This window comes from Rhinolophus ferrumequinum, chromosome 5, assembly GCF_004115265.2.
Source record: "Rhinolophus ferrumequinum isolate MPI-CBG mRhiFer1 chromosome 5, mRhiFer1_v1.p, whole genome shotgun sequence".
Lineage (NCBI taxonomy): Eukaryota > Metazoa > Chordata > Mammalia > Chiroptera > Rhinolophidae > Rhinolophus > Rhinolophus ferrumequinum.
Genome location: NC_046288.1, coordinates 37,771,986 through 37,787,524, shown reverse-complemented (window position 1 = coordinate 37,787,524; position 15,539 = coordinate 37,771,986). Strand labels below are relative to the sequence as shown.

The window sequence follows — 15,539 nt, the reverse complement described above, 5'->3', positions numbered from 1 at the left end:
AGGATAGTAGTTTTGTTTTCTTATGTCTCGGTATTTCTACAATGCATACCATAACAAATGTTTTGAATGTATTAAACATTTAATAAGTTTATGAAAAGACCATAATAATACAAAAATTACTGAGTAGAAAGAACCAAGTTTTGTCCTGTTTTTTTTTTTACCTATATTGATTTTTATGAATATATTATTGAGACATTAACTGCCTGCTTGCTATTACAAGGCAGATACTGCGTACTGTAGGAGATACAAGAATAAAGTAGATGCAGAGCTTTCCTAAATGAAGGGAGTCAGAACTTTGCATCTATCCTCCTAAAGTTTTTGGCTGGGCCTGAGAATTAAATTGACATAAGGCAGGTTAACAGGAGAAAAGCATTCAGATATTTACATGTACGTGAGAGAGGGGCCCCATAGGAAAGTGAAAACCCAAAGAAGTGGCAAATCCTAAGTGTTTATATACTAGGTTGAACAAATGACAATTGTAGAAAAGTAACTAAAATATATAGAAAAACTAAAGGAGAAAATTGTTTTTTAACCAGTTCTGTTTGCATAGAGTTCTCTCAGCCTTTACTCCCATCTCTGGTGATAAGAATGTTTCTTTCCTCCTTGTATAGGGAGAGCAGCTCTCGCATGGGAGTTTCATCTCCTGCTTTCAGGAAGAAAAGAGATTAGCGTACCTTTCTTGCTCCTGCTCATTTTCAGGTAGTCTTTAAAAACTCAAAATAGTCATTATGCCAAATGGCATATTTTGAAAGAGTGGCATATTCTGCCACCCTTTAAAACTTAGAAGGCGAAACAAATACATGTAGCTAATAGTTGAATTGAAAGAGATATATTATGCACTGAGAGCATCTGGGATGGAAGAGGTGACATTTGCCTAGGACTTGTAGAGAAGTAGCATTGAGTGTGTGGAAGTTAGTAAAATCAAGGAGGTGAGAAATTGTGGGGCACAGTGCGTAGTACTTTTTATCTAGAAGGTGGGTGGTGTGAAGAGGAATAATAATTGAAGGCTGCAGTCAGAATGGGGAGTATGGGAGAGTGTGTCAGCTAATTTTATCCAAAGTGGTCTATATTTAGGCCACAGTTTTTACCATTAGCATGTTTACAATAAGCAGATTCTCTGACCATGTCATTGTGATTCAAACTGATTTTATTAATTTGTTCTTTTATAGTTTGGAGGCAAACTGGTTACCTTTGAGTATGTCAAAATGCAGTCTCAGCAGGGAGCTGAACAGCAGCAGCAGCAGCAGCCCCAGCACGTGTTCATCAGTCAGGTTGTAACAGAAAAGGAATTCCTCAGCCGATCGGACCAACTTCAGCAGGTCGTGCAGTCACAGGGATTTGTCAATTATTGTCAGAAAAAAATTGATGCTTCTCAGACGGAGTTTGAAAAAAATGTGTGGTCCTTTTTGAAGGTAAAGTTGGTACTAAAACAATTCTATTTCATTATCTGCAAATTTAATTTTCCATTATATCCTAAATTTCTAAATTTGTCTTCCTATTAAAGAAACAATTGGAAGAATGTGATTTCAGGAACCTCAGGATGAAATTAAAACTTATGAAGAGCACATGATCGAACTTTTTATGTCTGCTTTGAAAAACCTTTTTTTAGTAAATAAAAAACAATATAATATATTTAAATGAGAGAGATATAATATTCACCAGGCTTATTTTAAAATTAAACATAGAGATTAGTATAATAAAAATGTAAGTATGATAAAAAATACAATATTTAATTTCTGTAGTCGATCCAGTTACAGAAAATGAGGAAAGATGGAAGAGGTATAGGGGAGAGAGGTTGGAGCCATTTCTCATCCTTTCTACTGAGTTGTATTTATGACAGTAGAATAACAAATAGAATTTTCTGGTTGGCCTCCACTGGAATGTCTGTTTCTTGATACTGAATTTTCCAAAGAAAAGAGCTCTTGAATACAATAAGGTTAAATTCTAAAATTATGGAGTTTATTTTTCTATTTTGTAATTAAGTATTAATTTTGGAAAAGAGTTTTAAGACTGAATGTTCCACATAGTGTGAGTTTTGCATTCATATAACCTTTGGACATAAGTTAGTTTATATTTACAAAAATTATAGTTTAAAAGTAAGCTTTATTCAACCACGATAATTACTAGTATACTTACTATTAAAAAAATGACTTATTTTAAAAAACTATTCTTTGGATTCTTTCTTACAGTGAACCTTCTAGTTGACATGGTAGACTTTAGAAATTTTTAATAATTCTACTTTGAAATTTGATCAATTATTTAAAAATTAGGCTTTATATGCAGATCTTTGTTTCAAGAATGTGTCTTTTTTAAAGGTAAACTTTGAGGATGACTCTCGTGGAAAATACCTTGAACTTCTAGGATACAGAAAAGAAGACCTAGGAAAGAAGGTAAAGTTTTGGAAACGTTAAAAGATTGTGCTTATTTATACAAGTAAGATATTTATATTGTATAGGTTTTTTTTAAAAAATAAAGTTCTATACGGATTGTATCAAATTATTCAATAAACATTTAGTAAGAATTTGTGTTTGGTTGCCAAAGCTTTTTTTTTAAAATAAATTTTATTGGGGTATATTGGGGGACAGTGTGTTTCTCCAAGCAGTTGTCCTTCAATCTAGTTGTGGAGGGCTCAGTACAGCTCCAAGTCCAGTTGCCGTTTTCAATTGTTAGTTGCAGGGGGCGCAGCCCACCATCCCTGCGGGAATTGAATCAGCAACCTTGTTGAGAGCTCATGCTCTAACCAACTGAGCCATCCGGCCACCCCTCCGGAAGTTCGCTCAGCTGCAGCTTGTGTCTTCAATCTAGTTGTGGAGGGCGCAGCTCACTGGCCCATGTGGGAATTGAACCGGCCACCCTGTTGTTCAGAGCTTGCGCTCTAACCAGCTGAGCCATCCAGCCACCCAGGTTGCCAAAGTTTTGAATACAGATTGTAAAATGTGAAATTCCGTGTTATACCTAGATTTAGAAGCTGCCAGAACCACCTTCAATTCAAACTTAATTTAAAGAGCTGTGTCAGGGAGAATTGGGCCTTGAAAGATGAGAGGCGGTGAATCTCAAACACTGGAAACACAGATTTTTAAGGGTGTGTAACCGATGGCCCTGGGGGAAGAGAGAAGGGGAAACTGTTAGAGATCATCCCATGTTCATTACATAAGTAATGGAAAAAAGGGTACTATTTGAAGCTATCACATTTTCCACCCTGGGTGTTTATGCCTTTAGACTACAGTTCCTAAGCTGTGTATTGAGTTGGTTCAGCTAACAAATAACTAGTAAATATTTTGGAACAAGGGCAATTTATTGCACTGAACCTGAATAAAAAATTCCAGTTGAATTGAAAAAGTCCAAGTGATTTACTTAACATATTAACTTAAAAAAAAAGATTCCTTTTTAAAAAGAGGAAGGTATATTCCAGTTTTATAGTTTTCTTCTCAAAGAGTATCTTAATTATTCCACAGTGTTGACATGAACAGCAGTAAAAATAGTCTAATTTTGGAGACCTTGAAGGAAATATTATAGATTCTTTGTGTAATTTACATTAGCCCTTGTTATTCTTTGAAAATGACTAAAGTTTTCTGTAGCATTGCAGGGTTACTGCAAATGTGGTACAGGTTGGACACTGCACACTCTGTCAGGCCAAGCACGTGGAAGATTAGTGCCCCTGTGATGTCAGACAGATTTGAGGTCACATCACAGCCCCACTGCTTATTGGCTGTGTGTCTTTTTTACTCCTTTAGAATTTTATATTGAACTTTATTATTAGTCTAAACTTCTTGATGCTATAACTTTTTTAGGTTTGTAAGAGATTAATATGAAAGTTTTACTGCATACCAAATAGCAAAAAATGAGGAAATAGAATTTGTCAAAATACCTCCGCAGTTCTTTCCATAGTGAGTACCTGAAGAAATATTTTTAAAAATTAGTTATAGTTGTTTTATTTAAAACAAAGTAGAAGGAAACTAGATTGTTTTGAGATTAATTTTGTGATTGAGTAACAGTGAGATGACAGGTGAGCAGTGCAATTCCATGTGATTGAAACTAGAACCATTGAGAATTCTGCACAGATTTTTTTTTCTAAAACATACTATCCCTGATCTGAAATTTTGTCGATTTTTGCCAATGAGAATGGAGTAAGAAGTGAACATTTGCTATATACCTTGAACTAGAATTCCATTTAGTAGGTGAGTTGTTGTTTTTATTGCAGATTGCTTTGGCATTGAACAAAGTGGATGGACCAGATATGGTAAGAAGGCCTTTAAAAATACCTACTTTCTGAAATTTAGGTTTAGGTGATAACAAAGAAGGAAATATCATTTAAGAAAATTTGTCTGTTTTATTGCTTTATGGTATAAAATAAGTGCTGATTGTAGATGTTTTAATAAGATATAAATAATAATTTATATAATTTAAAAATTGTATAAATTTAGCTGTTAGAGCATTCCTTTCTCTTGGCGGAATTTGAATTTCCCAAAGGGGGAAAACTAAAATCAATGACTGCTCAGATATTTCAAGTTAAGGTCTTTGTTGCTGAGGGACATTTGGTAGGAAAGAAAGAGAAGGTTTCAGCAATAATGGCTCTTTGCTTTTCTTCTAATGGTGTTTCTCATGTAAATTTATTTGGTGTTGCTTCTTATAATTAAACTAGCTCTGAATGTTGTTTATTGGGTCTTTTGTCTTCCTTGTTCACTAATAACCTGTTAATGCTACATTCTTCAACTTCCTCTGTAATTGTTTTGTGTACCAAAGGCTCTTAAAGACTCTGACCAAGTAGCACAGAGTGATGGGGAGGAGAGCCCTGCTGCTGAAGAGCAGCTCTTGGGAGAGGTACTTATTTTTTTCATTTATAATTTCATTGGAAATTATGTGATAATTGTTGATCTCGCACTGAAATATGGAGAATTTTCTTGACTATTTATTCCAAAATAAAGTTGGAGTATATGTTTTCTTAGAGATGTTTAGGGCAGAAGTCTGTTTACTAGTTTGACAGAAGTATCATCTCTGAAATCTTGAGCGTTCTGAACTAGCTTCTGGATTACATGGTTTAAAATTAACGGTTGATGTGAGATTGACTTAGTGTGGTCAGATGGATATCATGATGTGAATCTGAAAAGAAAATTTATTCAGAAATCTGTATTGTATTGCATCTAAAGCTAATGTCTTTTTCTTGGCACATTAATATTCAGGGCCTCCTTTCAGTAGCATAGGCTTCTGAATAAGTCTCTTGAACTTTGAATACAAGTAAAGAATACTTCACTACATAAACAGATTGTCATGATTTACTATAAATGTGTTCTAAATCTTAGTTGACAGTTTTTATAACTAGTTTAACATTTTCACTGCGAAGTTCGTCTATAATCGAATGATGTTTCCATGACTCTGAGTGGGGCATTCGACTTTACCCCATGAGCTCAGTGTTCCAGAAAAGAAGTTCAGGAAAGCAGATGTACATTTTTCTATATGTTTGTGTTTTTCAAGAATGAATAACAATAGGACATTTTTATACTTTAATCATTTATTTTAATAAAATGTAGCACCTTCACTTTATTTACTTAAAAATATAAATACTGTAATTGCTTTCTGTGGATTTTTGACACATTTTGGAGAACAAACTTGAAATCAATTACACAGTGAAAAGGTTAAGAGTCTTTGAACACAGAGTTCTTTCATTATTTTTTTTCCTTTTAATTTTCTGGGTTTTTTTAACCACTAATAAATAATTCTGGAAATACTTTTCTTGCTTTCTAATTATATTTCATCTTGGAAAATTAATCCACAGGTTATTGTTTCTCATCTCATCTTTGACTTTTTAACTGTTCTTTATGACATGGGGATATCCGAACTATGGAATGTTTCTTGCAGCCTTTTACTAAGTTATACACATAATTCGTCAATAAATTTTGACTATTACATAATGATTATATAAAAAACATTTTTCTTAGGAGTGGGTCTTCTAGCATTTATTCAACTTGAGAATAAAGGATATGAGTAAAATCTTACAAAAAATTTGAACTACCATATTTTGCTGTGAATAATGCACACTTTTTTGCCCCATTTTGTGAGGGAAAAATAAAGGTGCACATTATACATGGGTAGTACTAATTCTGTATTTATATAAATGTTTTTAATTATTTATGCTTATGAGTTAAAAGTGTAACTCTAGAAATCAATAACAATATCCGTATGTAAAATAATACCCTGGAACACGATAATCGGTGTTGTAGAACTTACGACAAACTTGCAATGACGAAGAGTTCCTGGGCTTCTATGATGTGTAATTATCGTAAGTTTGTTACCAGTGCATACAATTTCATTTTTAAAGATTTTATTGGGGAAGGGGAACAGGACTTTTTTTATTGGGGAACAGTGTGTATGTACTTCCAGGACTTTTTCCAAGTCAAGTTGTTGTCCTTTCAATCTTAGTTGTGGAGGGCATGGCTCAGCTCCAAGTCCAGTTGCTGTTGTTAGTTGCAGGGGGCGCAGCCCACCATCCCTTTTGAGAGTCAAGGAGTTGAACCGGCAACCTTGTGGTTGAGAGCCCGTGCTCCAACCAACTGAGCCATCCGGGAGGCAGCTCAGCTCAAGGTGCGGTGTTCAATCTTAGTTGCAGGGGGCAGAGCCCACCATCCCTTGCTGGAGTCAAGGAGTTGAACCGGCAACCTTGTGGTTGAGAGACCACTGGCCCATGTGCGAATTGAACCAGCAACCTTCAGCGTTAGGAGCACGGAGCTCCAACCTCCTGAGTCACTGGGCCAGCCCCTACATAAAATTTCTTGTACTTTGTATCTGTTTTTGTGTTTTGTAATTGTCTTGTACCATAATATGTTAAAAAAAATAAATGCTACAATACAAAAAACAAGTACCTAAATGTAAACAAATAAAAATTTGAATGAAAAAAATTAAAACAAAAGATTTTTCCCCTGATAGTTTGGGCCCAAAATGTGGGTGCACATTATACACTGGAGCACATTATACACAGCAAAATACGGTAATTTTGGGACTACCTGGACAAAATTATAGGATACATTAAAGACATGTACTTTCACTTATGTACAACCACATTATCTATATATTATTAAATAGATGACCATTTGGAAATACACTCATGAATTAATAAAAACAATATGTATTTAACAGAACAGTAGTTATCAATGGATACTTTCAGAGTATTTGAAAAAATTTTGTTTGAGGGGGGTAAAATCTTCCCCTTTGTCTTGCTGAAGCTATATGTTTATTAAAATAGTAGATCATATGTTAAAGATACTCAACACATAATAAATTGAGCATTTTTTGGCTTTATGTATACTTTAGAAGTCTATAAGTAAAGGTTTATTGTTTTTATAAAGCAAATTTGAAAAACAGAGTTAAAAGAAAGAAGAGTGTTTTTTGATGTTTGTTAGTGAATAATCAGGTCAGTATCTGATTTATTCTTTAAAGTGAATAACTTAAGTTCTGAAATTTTTTTTGTTCAAGTTTTAAATTCTAAAATGCTTCTCTTTAGTTGGGGAAAGAATTAAGGTTATAGTTATTCTTCTGTAATAGTATTAACTAATTAAGCATTTACATATACGATGCTATGCTGTGCTCTGCACTAAAATTACCCAATCCAAAAATGCCGCTGACTTTGAATACTAGGCGCTTTTACATTCAGATGTGTAGGTAACACAAGTGCAGAAGATAGGTATTTTGCCTCGTGCAAGACAGCTATGTTTTTCTTTAAAATTTTCTCAGTAATCTCTTTTTCTTTTTTTGAATTTTTATGTGTAGAGAGAAGGCATTTAAAGTATTTGTCAGCAGTATGCCTCCATTATATTTCCTTTCTTCTAACGAAAGAAAATACTGAATTTATTTATACTCAGTCTTGCAAGTTGTCTCAGAAATTTATAGCAGAACTATATATATTTATACCAGGCTAATCTGCTGTTCCGGGTTTGACTAACTGAAGAGAACTCAAAATCTATAATAGTAGTATATTCATAAACAATCTATTTATATTGCATTTATGTTAGGCACCAAGTGATTTTTTATTTCATGACTATATCAATCAAAACAAACAAAAAAAACCCTTAATCCTAGGGGACAGAAATTTTTAGATGTGTAGAAGCAGAGTTGTTTTAATATCTAAGGATAGTATAATTAAAAACATTTTGCATATTTCTTTTCAAGCTATTCTTAGTTGAGGTATCTAAGAAAACAAAGATTCTTCAGCTTCAAAACTTCTGAGCTGCCAGTAATAGATATGTACACTTAAGTTTGTTTGATGATCTTGGATTTTATTTATGATTGTATAATAGGAGTTAATTCTTCGGAAGATTATAGATCTTAGTGTAAACTTGGATCTGAGAACTTTTCTGGAATAATTTTGCATGTCATCTAGTCAGTAGGTGAATAATCATATATAAATTTTGTTTTGCCAGTAAATTATTCCACAGTTTCATTCTGGCTAAATTGTTGCCCTTTCCGTCTCTTTAGCGCATTAAAGAGGAAAAACAAGAATCTGAATTTCTACCGTCAGTGGGAGGAACATTTAACCTCTCCATCAGTGGGGGTAAGTAACTATTGGTTTTGATTTCTAATTTTTTTTTAACCATTTGAAAGCAAATAGTCCCTATGTTTAAGTTAGAAATGTTTTTGTCATAGGTGGTAGAGGGTTGAAAAGAAGAACACAGTCATCATTTAGTATATGGAATAAGTATCTTGAAAATGGTGGAATGTTCTGACACCTATATGATAAAAAGTGTATAATGATCTTTGTTATTCTAGTTTAAGCAGTCTGGAAAATGTGTCATCTTACTTGATTTTACTTGTATATGCATCTCAGTATATTTCCATGTGTCTGAGAAGTTTGTGTTAGAAATTAATCACCACTAATACTCAGAAATTAGAATTTTTTTTCTTTTTATGTACCTGTGAAAATTGGTGTGTGTAGTATTTTTTTCTTGTAACAAAAAACTTTGTTTAACTTGGGTGTATTATTTCCTTATTGCAGATATTGATGGTTTAATTACTCAGGCTTTGCTGACGGGTAACTTTGAGAGTGCTGTTGACCTTTGTTTACATGATAACCGTATGGCTGATGCGATTATATTGGCCATAGCAGGTGGACAAGAACTTTTGGCTTCAACCCAGAAAAAATACTTTGCAAAATCCCAAAGCAAAATTACCAGGGTATGTTACTTTAAAAATAAACAAACAAACAATAACATTTATCTGATTGTAAAAGCAGTACACTCTTACTCTACATAATTGAAATGCAGAAACAGTAAAGAACAAAAAGACCCACCGGTAATTCCTTGACCCAGAAATAGTTATTGTTGATAATTTGGTGTGATTATTCCAGTTTTTGTTTTTTGCATATGTGATTTTTAAAATGAAAAATATTTTTCATATTTTTTATTGCAGAAAAGTTAGAACAGAAAATTTTAAAGATAAAAATTTAATACCCCTTAGTTCTTCCATCAGATTGGTACCTCTCAATCTCAGATTGGTTCCATTCTATCATACCTCTTTCTGTATATTTGTAGAACTGTAAAAAACAGTATCAAGATCACATATGTGTGGTTTTGCTGATAGGTATTTTCACTTAATATTGCATACATTTTCCCATATCATTAAAATTTCTTACAAAAAATTTTAATTGCTCTATAACATATAGCAAGGATATATTATTTCTTTTATTTGGGGGTATTTAGGTAGTTTCTAACACATTTCTAATATAGATGTCGGTGATAAACATTCTTGTGCCTAAAGATTTTTTTCAAATTTCTAATTGTCTAATGAGGCTATAGTCCTAGGAAAGGAATTTCTGGTGCAGAAAATCTGAACATTTTTAAGTCCCTGCTTGATGTTACTAAGTTCTTTCCTTAAAAGTCGTCCCAGTGTTCAGTCTTTCCAGCATTGGTTGCTGTCAGTCTCCCCAGCCTTGTCTCATGTCACTTCTTCCCCTGTTACCTGTTAGTCACATTAGCTGCCTTTCAGTTCCTCACACACTCCATGTATTTTGCACCTAGTGTTCCCTTGCCTGGTATGTTTTTTTTCCTTCTTAATGATGAAGTTAATCTGACTTCATATCTCAAGTGTCTGTATGCTCAGAAAGTTTTCCCTAGTCCATCAGACCTGTTAAATGTTTTGATAACACTCTGTATTTTTCCTTCTCAGCATTTTATAAAGTATTAATATATTTGTGTAATTTTTTCCCCCTTTCTTCCACCTCCTCCCCCAACTCCGGTTCAAGCATTGTTTCTCAGTCTAGTGTAGGACACAGCTCCCTGGCCCATGCTGGTATTACGAGTCTTATGCTCCCCCGGCTCAGGCAGTCGGTCGCCAGTTGTCGGTCGGCCGCTCACAGCAGCTCAGGGCAGCTCTCGCCAGCTGCCAGTCGCTTATGATGGCTGCAGGCCACTCACGCTGGCCACCGGCCACTCATGGCGGCACACAGTAGCCCACGGCAGCTCCCAGCAGCCCTCGGCAGCAGACGCCAACCTCTGGCTGCTCAAGGCAGCCCAGCTCCAGGGAGAGCCGTTGTTCACAATCTTAGCTGTAGAGGGCGCAGCTCACTGGCCCACGTGGGTGTTAGGAGCACGGTATTCCAACCATCTGAGCCACCAGGTTGGTCCTGTAATTTTTTTTTTGAGAATTTTTATAAGAGTTTGAGCCTGTGTGATTTTTTTTTTTTTTTTTTTTAGGAAAAATAATAACCATCTTCTATGTATGTCAGTTCGTTCAAGGAAATACTTCATTTTGCTGCTGCTTTATTCTGCATGAAATACTGTGAATAATGATAGTTTTGAAAGATATGATTTAGCCAGAGTTAATTTTTATTAATATACCAAAGGCTTTTAATTCTCTCTTTGTTTTCCTTTTTCAAGCTAATTACTGCAGTGGTGATGAAGAACTGGAAAGAGATTGTTGAGTCTTGTGACCTTAAAAATTGGAGAGAGGCTTTAGCTGCAGTATTGACTTATGCTAAACTTGATGAGTTTTCAGCCCTTTGTGGTAAGAAAACGAGCTTTATGGCATGGTGCATTGTAAATAAAATTGACAGATATCATTAGAAATTTTTGTAAACCAACAAATCAGAAATAAGAAAAAAGAGTTCTTATAACAAATATGTATAGTGCCAGGTGAGTACTAGACTAATTGCGGAATCACTTCGTAAATTACGTAAATGTCTAACCCCTATGTTGTACACCTAAAAGTAACATAAAATACTATTGAATGTCAACTTTAATTGAAAAATAAAATAATTTTAAAGAGAAAGAAAAAGAAGTTCTCATTTGCATGCTTCTCTCAGAATTATTAACTACATCACTTCTCCACACCTAGTCATTATTTTTGATAATACTGTTTAATGATTTTGGTTTCAGACAGACCAAACTTGGAATCTTGCCTCTGCCAATTGCTAGCTGTATGATCTAGTAAAAAATTGCTTTCTAAGCCTTAGTCTATTCATAGTAAAATGGCACATAATCAGCTCTCAGTGTTATCTTGATAAAAGTAATAATTATAACATTTGAGTAGAAATTACTGTTAAAGGTCATGACTAAACTGATGGCTAAGGAATAATATTTATTATTTGCAAGAACAAAAGCTTTAAACTCCTAGTATAAGAACAAAAAACAATTTATTACCTTGAAAGAATTATAAGAATATGAAACTTACCTGATTAATTTTGCTGTTATAAATAGTTTATAGTAATCCTAGCTGCCATTGACGTTTATTCAAAATGTGTGCCATATTTTAGACCACTGCTTACAAAAGCATCTGATGTAATGAAATGGAGTTAAATTCTTTCTGTAAGGATTCCTGTGCAAATATTGTTTCCATTTATTGTTTTTTCCAATATAATTAATGGAAATCCATTCTATAGCCAGGAATAGAATTTTGTGAAGTTATTATATACAGTTTGTCACACGCTTTCATTCATTTAACAAATAAATATTTATGAGCATTTACATGACAGTAATTTTGTTTCTACCTACTGCTCATTGGTTGTGAATTTTAATCCATACTTCTGAAAATATTATTGGGCTGCTCACGACCTCATATACAGATTACAGTGAGAATAATCTTACTTTGTTTTCCTCTTTTATCTGTAGATCTCTTGGGAACCAGGCTTGAAAGTGAAGGTGATAGCCTCTTGCAGACTCAGGCATGTCTCTGCTATATTTGTGCAGGGAATGTAGAGAAACTAGTTGCCTGTTGGACTAAAGCTCAAGATGGAAGCAACCCTTTGTCTCTTCAGGTTAGTATCTTTGAAATAAAGGGTGCTTCCTTTTTAGTGTTGTTGTCTTTCTCCCTACTTATAGTCTAGGAATTGATTTGTTCCAGAAGTTCATTGCTTTCACCCTCACTTATTTACATTTTAGAAGTTCTTTTGCTAGATAATTATGTGTATTTATAGCTGTATTTGGAGGGACAAAATTAGAGATGGTGGGATAATTAAACGGGGTTGCAACCGTGAGATCAAGGTTGTGATTTGATAGTTGACTGGGGGAAGTAGGTGGCCAGAGTATGCAAATAACCCTTGGCCTTGCCTCTTTATCCTCATTTCCTCTCACTGCCTCCAGTGACCCTGTCTGCCTTGGTCAAAGAAAGAAGCAATGGGTTAGGAATGGGGGGCAGTCCTGGTACCAGTAGAGAATCTCCATGGCTAAGGGAAAATGAAAGTAAGAGGTCAGTGGAATCCCACGAAGCATCAATACACAGGCAAGAGAGGAAGCAAAAAATGTGGGGACAATTCTCAGGCACTGAGAACTTATATATTTAGAATTCCTAAGCATTTAATCAGAGTCTAATGATATTTCAGTCTAATATTTATTTTTCTCTCTGGAAAGAGGTTTTCTCATTAGAGTTGTTGCTTTAAAGATCACTCTGTTGAAACTGAAAATTTGAGAGGAAATGAAGGTTTTTCCTTTTAAGTGCTTTGAGAGAAAACACAGTAGGTTCACACTTCTGGATTTGTGTACTTATGAAAGGTAGATAAGTAGGATATTCTTGTGCTTTATATCTGAAGCATAGTTCCCCATTGTTGAAAGAATTGGTATTGAAGAGCAACATAAGAAACTTGAGGTTGAAATAGTAAGCCCATTTGGAGGTCACATCATAGGAGTACTATTTTTATAATACAGATAGTATGATGTTTTCACTCCTAATTTCTCCTGTATCTGCTGGATCCCAAGTTTCTGCCTTTGGACATCTGCTGATCACTTTCTCTTTGGATATATGCCTATTGTAGCTCAGAAGTGTCTGTCAGTTTAAAGATGTTTAGGAGAAGGTGGTAACCTATGCCATATCCATGAGTGAGACCTCCTTCTACCTTACTTTTTTCTGTTAATTAAATGGTAGTCAACTATGCCAGACCTTTCTAAGAGACTGTACTTTTAGTAGGTTTTGGAAATTTTAATAACTATCTTTTCCTGCTTCCTGTCACACACATCTTGGTATCTTCCTCTGTTTTGCCTTTACTCTCCCTTCTTGTTCTCATTTAGGATCTGATTGAGAAAGTTGTCATCCTACGCAAAGCTGTACAACTTACCCAAGCCATGGACACTAATACTGTAGGAGTTCTTTTGGCTGAGAAGATGAGTCAATATGCCAATTTGTTGGCAGCCCAGGGCAGTATTGCTGCAGCCTTGGCTTTTCTTCCTGAAAACACTAACCAGGTAATTGCAATTGGTCATTTTTCTTCATTTAATGTAGAGAAAGTTGAGTCCAGGAGATAGCACTCAGTATTAAACATAAACTGCTAGTAGGTGGAATGTTTTGGAACAGTTGAAATTCTTCAAGGATCATTTTAGGTGTATCTAGGCTGTGTCAAAGAGATAGGATGCTGTTGTAGTGTGATAGATCCCTTTGTACAGAAGGGCATGGTTTTTGAGGAAAATAAATGGGAAAATTTGTTTCTTAAGCCAAATGCTAAATTTGTGTACAAGGTCCTTTGTAGGAATCATCTATGTTGAAAAGCTATAAATGTTAATACTTAATCAAACTAGTGGGTCATAATTTTAAAATTCTCATAAGTTCCATCCCAGATATTAACAAAGATCATTCTATATGCCATTTCACTCTGATACTGTCTGTGGGCGAGCATATTTTTAAAGTATTCAAGGCAGAGGGAACTACATTACATTCCTAATGCTGTCCTTATTTGGTGTGCAGTAAAACTCAGGCTTTTTCATATATTGGTTTCAATTCAATTAAATAAGTGACTGAGTATACAGTGATGAACAAGATTGCCAATATCCTTTCCCCGAGGGAGTTTTCAAGCTCAAAATGACTACAGGCAAGTAAACATGGGATTCCAAAAGTGCAGAGTGCTATGATGGAGGTAGGACGCTGTGGGAGCACAGAAGAGGGAAACCTAAAACCCGTAATGAAGCATGCATGGGTGGGCGTCGGGGTCGGGTTTGAGGAAAGTTTTCCACAAGTGGATATTTATATCTGCACTGTATGTTTCACAGAGCTTAATTTTGAGCCTTGAAAATATTTTATTTCTGTACTTTTTATTGTAAACTTTATTCTGTTTTTGATGGATTTTTTTTTTTTTTTTTTTTTTTTTAGTTAAAATTGTTTTCAGTATTTTGTCTGTTCTAGGAAATTATCAGTAAATTTCATTGAATAATAATGCTTAACATCTGTGTACCAGCACTATGGAGGAATGACTCTCCAGTTGGTTTTGTATACACTTACATGTAGAATCCAGGTCATATCTTTCCAAATTGTTAATGAAAATAATAGGTAGAATAGAAACTTAGTCTTCATGATGACTTTGGTATAAGAGTTTTATATGATTTTACTTCTTGGTCTCATTTTTATATTGAGATGTAAGACCCTTTATTTTAAAGCTAACTTAATCTAAGTCCTTTAGATCTTCTAGCCTTAGAATTAAACTCTTTTCAATACCACTTATAACCACATACATTTTCTATACATTATTCTTCATGCTTTTCTTTGAACCTTTAAAGAACGTTCTTTATGCAAATATCATAATTTTGATGTTACTTCCTTCTATATATCTCATTATACCCTTAGTATTTTCTGGGGAATATGTCCTGAGACTTTGTGATATTATTATAGTATATAATTCTCCTCCATAAAAGACAATAAAGTATAGCTAAAAAGTCTATAAAAGATATCTTTAAACCTTTAATGAATTTATAGAAATACATAATTTTTACAGATATTAAAAGGAATTCTTGCTGAAACATTTCAACATTGCTTTTTTGTTGTTAATACTTAGGGCAAGTATGTGGTCAACTCATACTATAGATCTATATAATTGTCTGTATAAGCGTCTTTGAGTTTGACATCTTATTTTATTTCAAACATTTTTTAAAATTATTATCTCTTAGATCATCATTTTCTTCCATCACCATCTGTAGCAGTTGATTCTTTTTTGGGGCCTTTTTTTCCCTACAAAGAAACAGTTATGTATTTTTTAACTACTTTTGTGATTTGTGAGCATTACTCAACTACAAGAAAACAACAGAAGAATAGTGAGGAGAAGGGACATTGATCTTGCATGCTACCATGTGGGCATAATT

General features: G+C 34.3%; 1 protein-coding gene across 15 annotated transcripts in view; it reads left to right on the top strand.

Moving 5' to 3' along the window:
* SEC31A (SEC31 homolog A, COPII coat complex component) overlaps nt 1-15,539 on the top strand; it is a 63,596-nt gene that overhangs the window by 25,460 nt on the left and 22,597 nt on the right. For 13 of the 15 annotated variants that reach the window (XM_033105496.1, XM_033105498.1, XM_033105495.1 and 10 more), the window contains exons 11-19: nt 1,170-1,412; nt 2,316-2,390; nt 4,202-4,240; nt 4,744-4,821; nt 8,467-8,542; nt 8,984-9,162; nt 10,863-10,989; nt 12,093-12,238; nt 13,485-13,658. In XM_033105496.1, the coding sequence (XP_032961387.1) occupies nt 1,170-1,412; nt 2,316-2,390; nt 4,202-4,240; nt 4,744-4,821; nt 8,467-8,542; nt 8,984-9,162; nt 10,863-10,989; nt 12,093-12,238; nt 13,485-13,658 (1,137 nt within the window). The remainder of the gene's footprint in view (nt 1-1,169; nt 1,413-2,315; nt 2,391-4,201; nt 4,241-4,743; nt 4,822-8,466; nt 8,543-8,983; nt 9,163-10,862; nt 10,990-12,092; nt 12,239-13,484; nt 13,659-15,539) is intronic. The other 2 variants (XM_033105499.1, XM_033105490.1) reach the window with 1 other exon arrangement.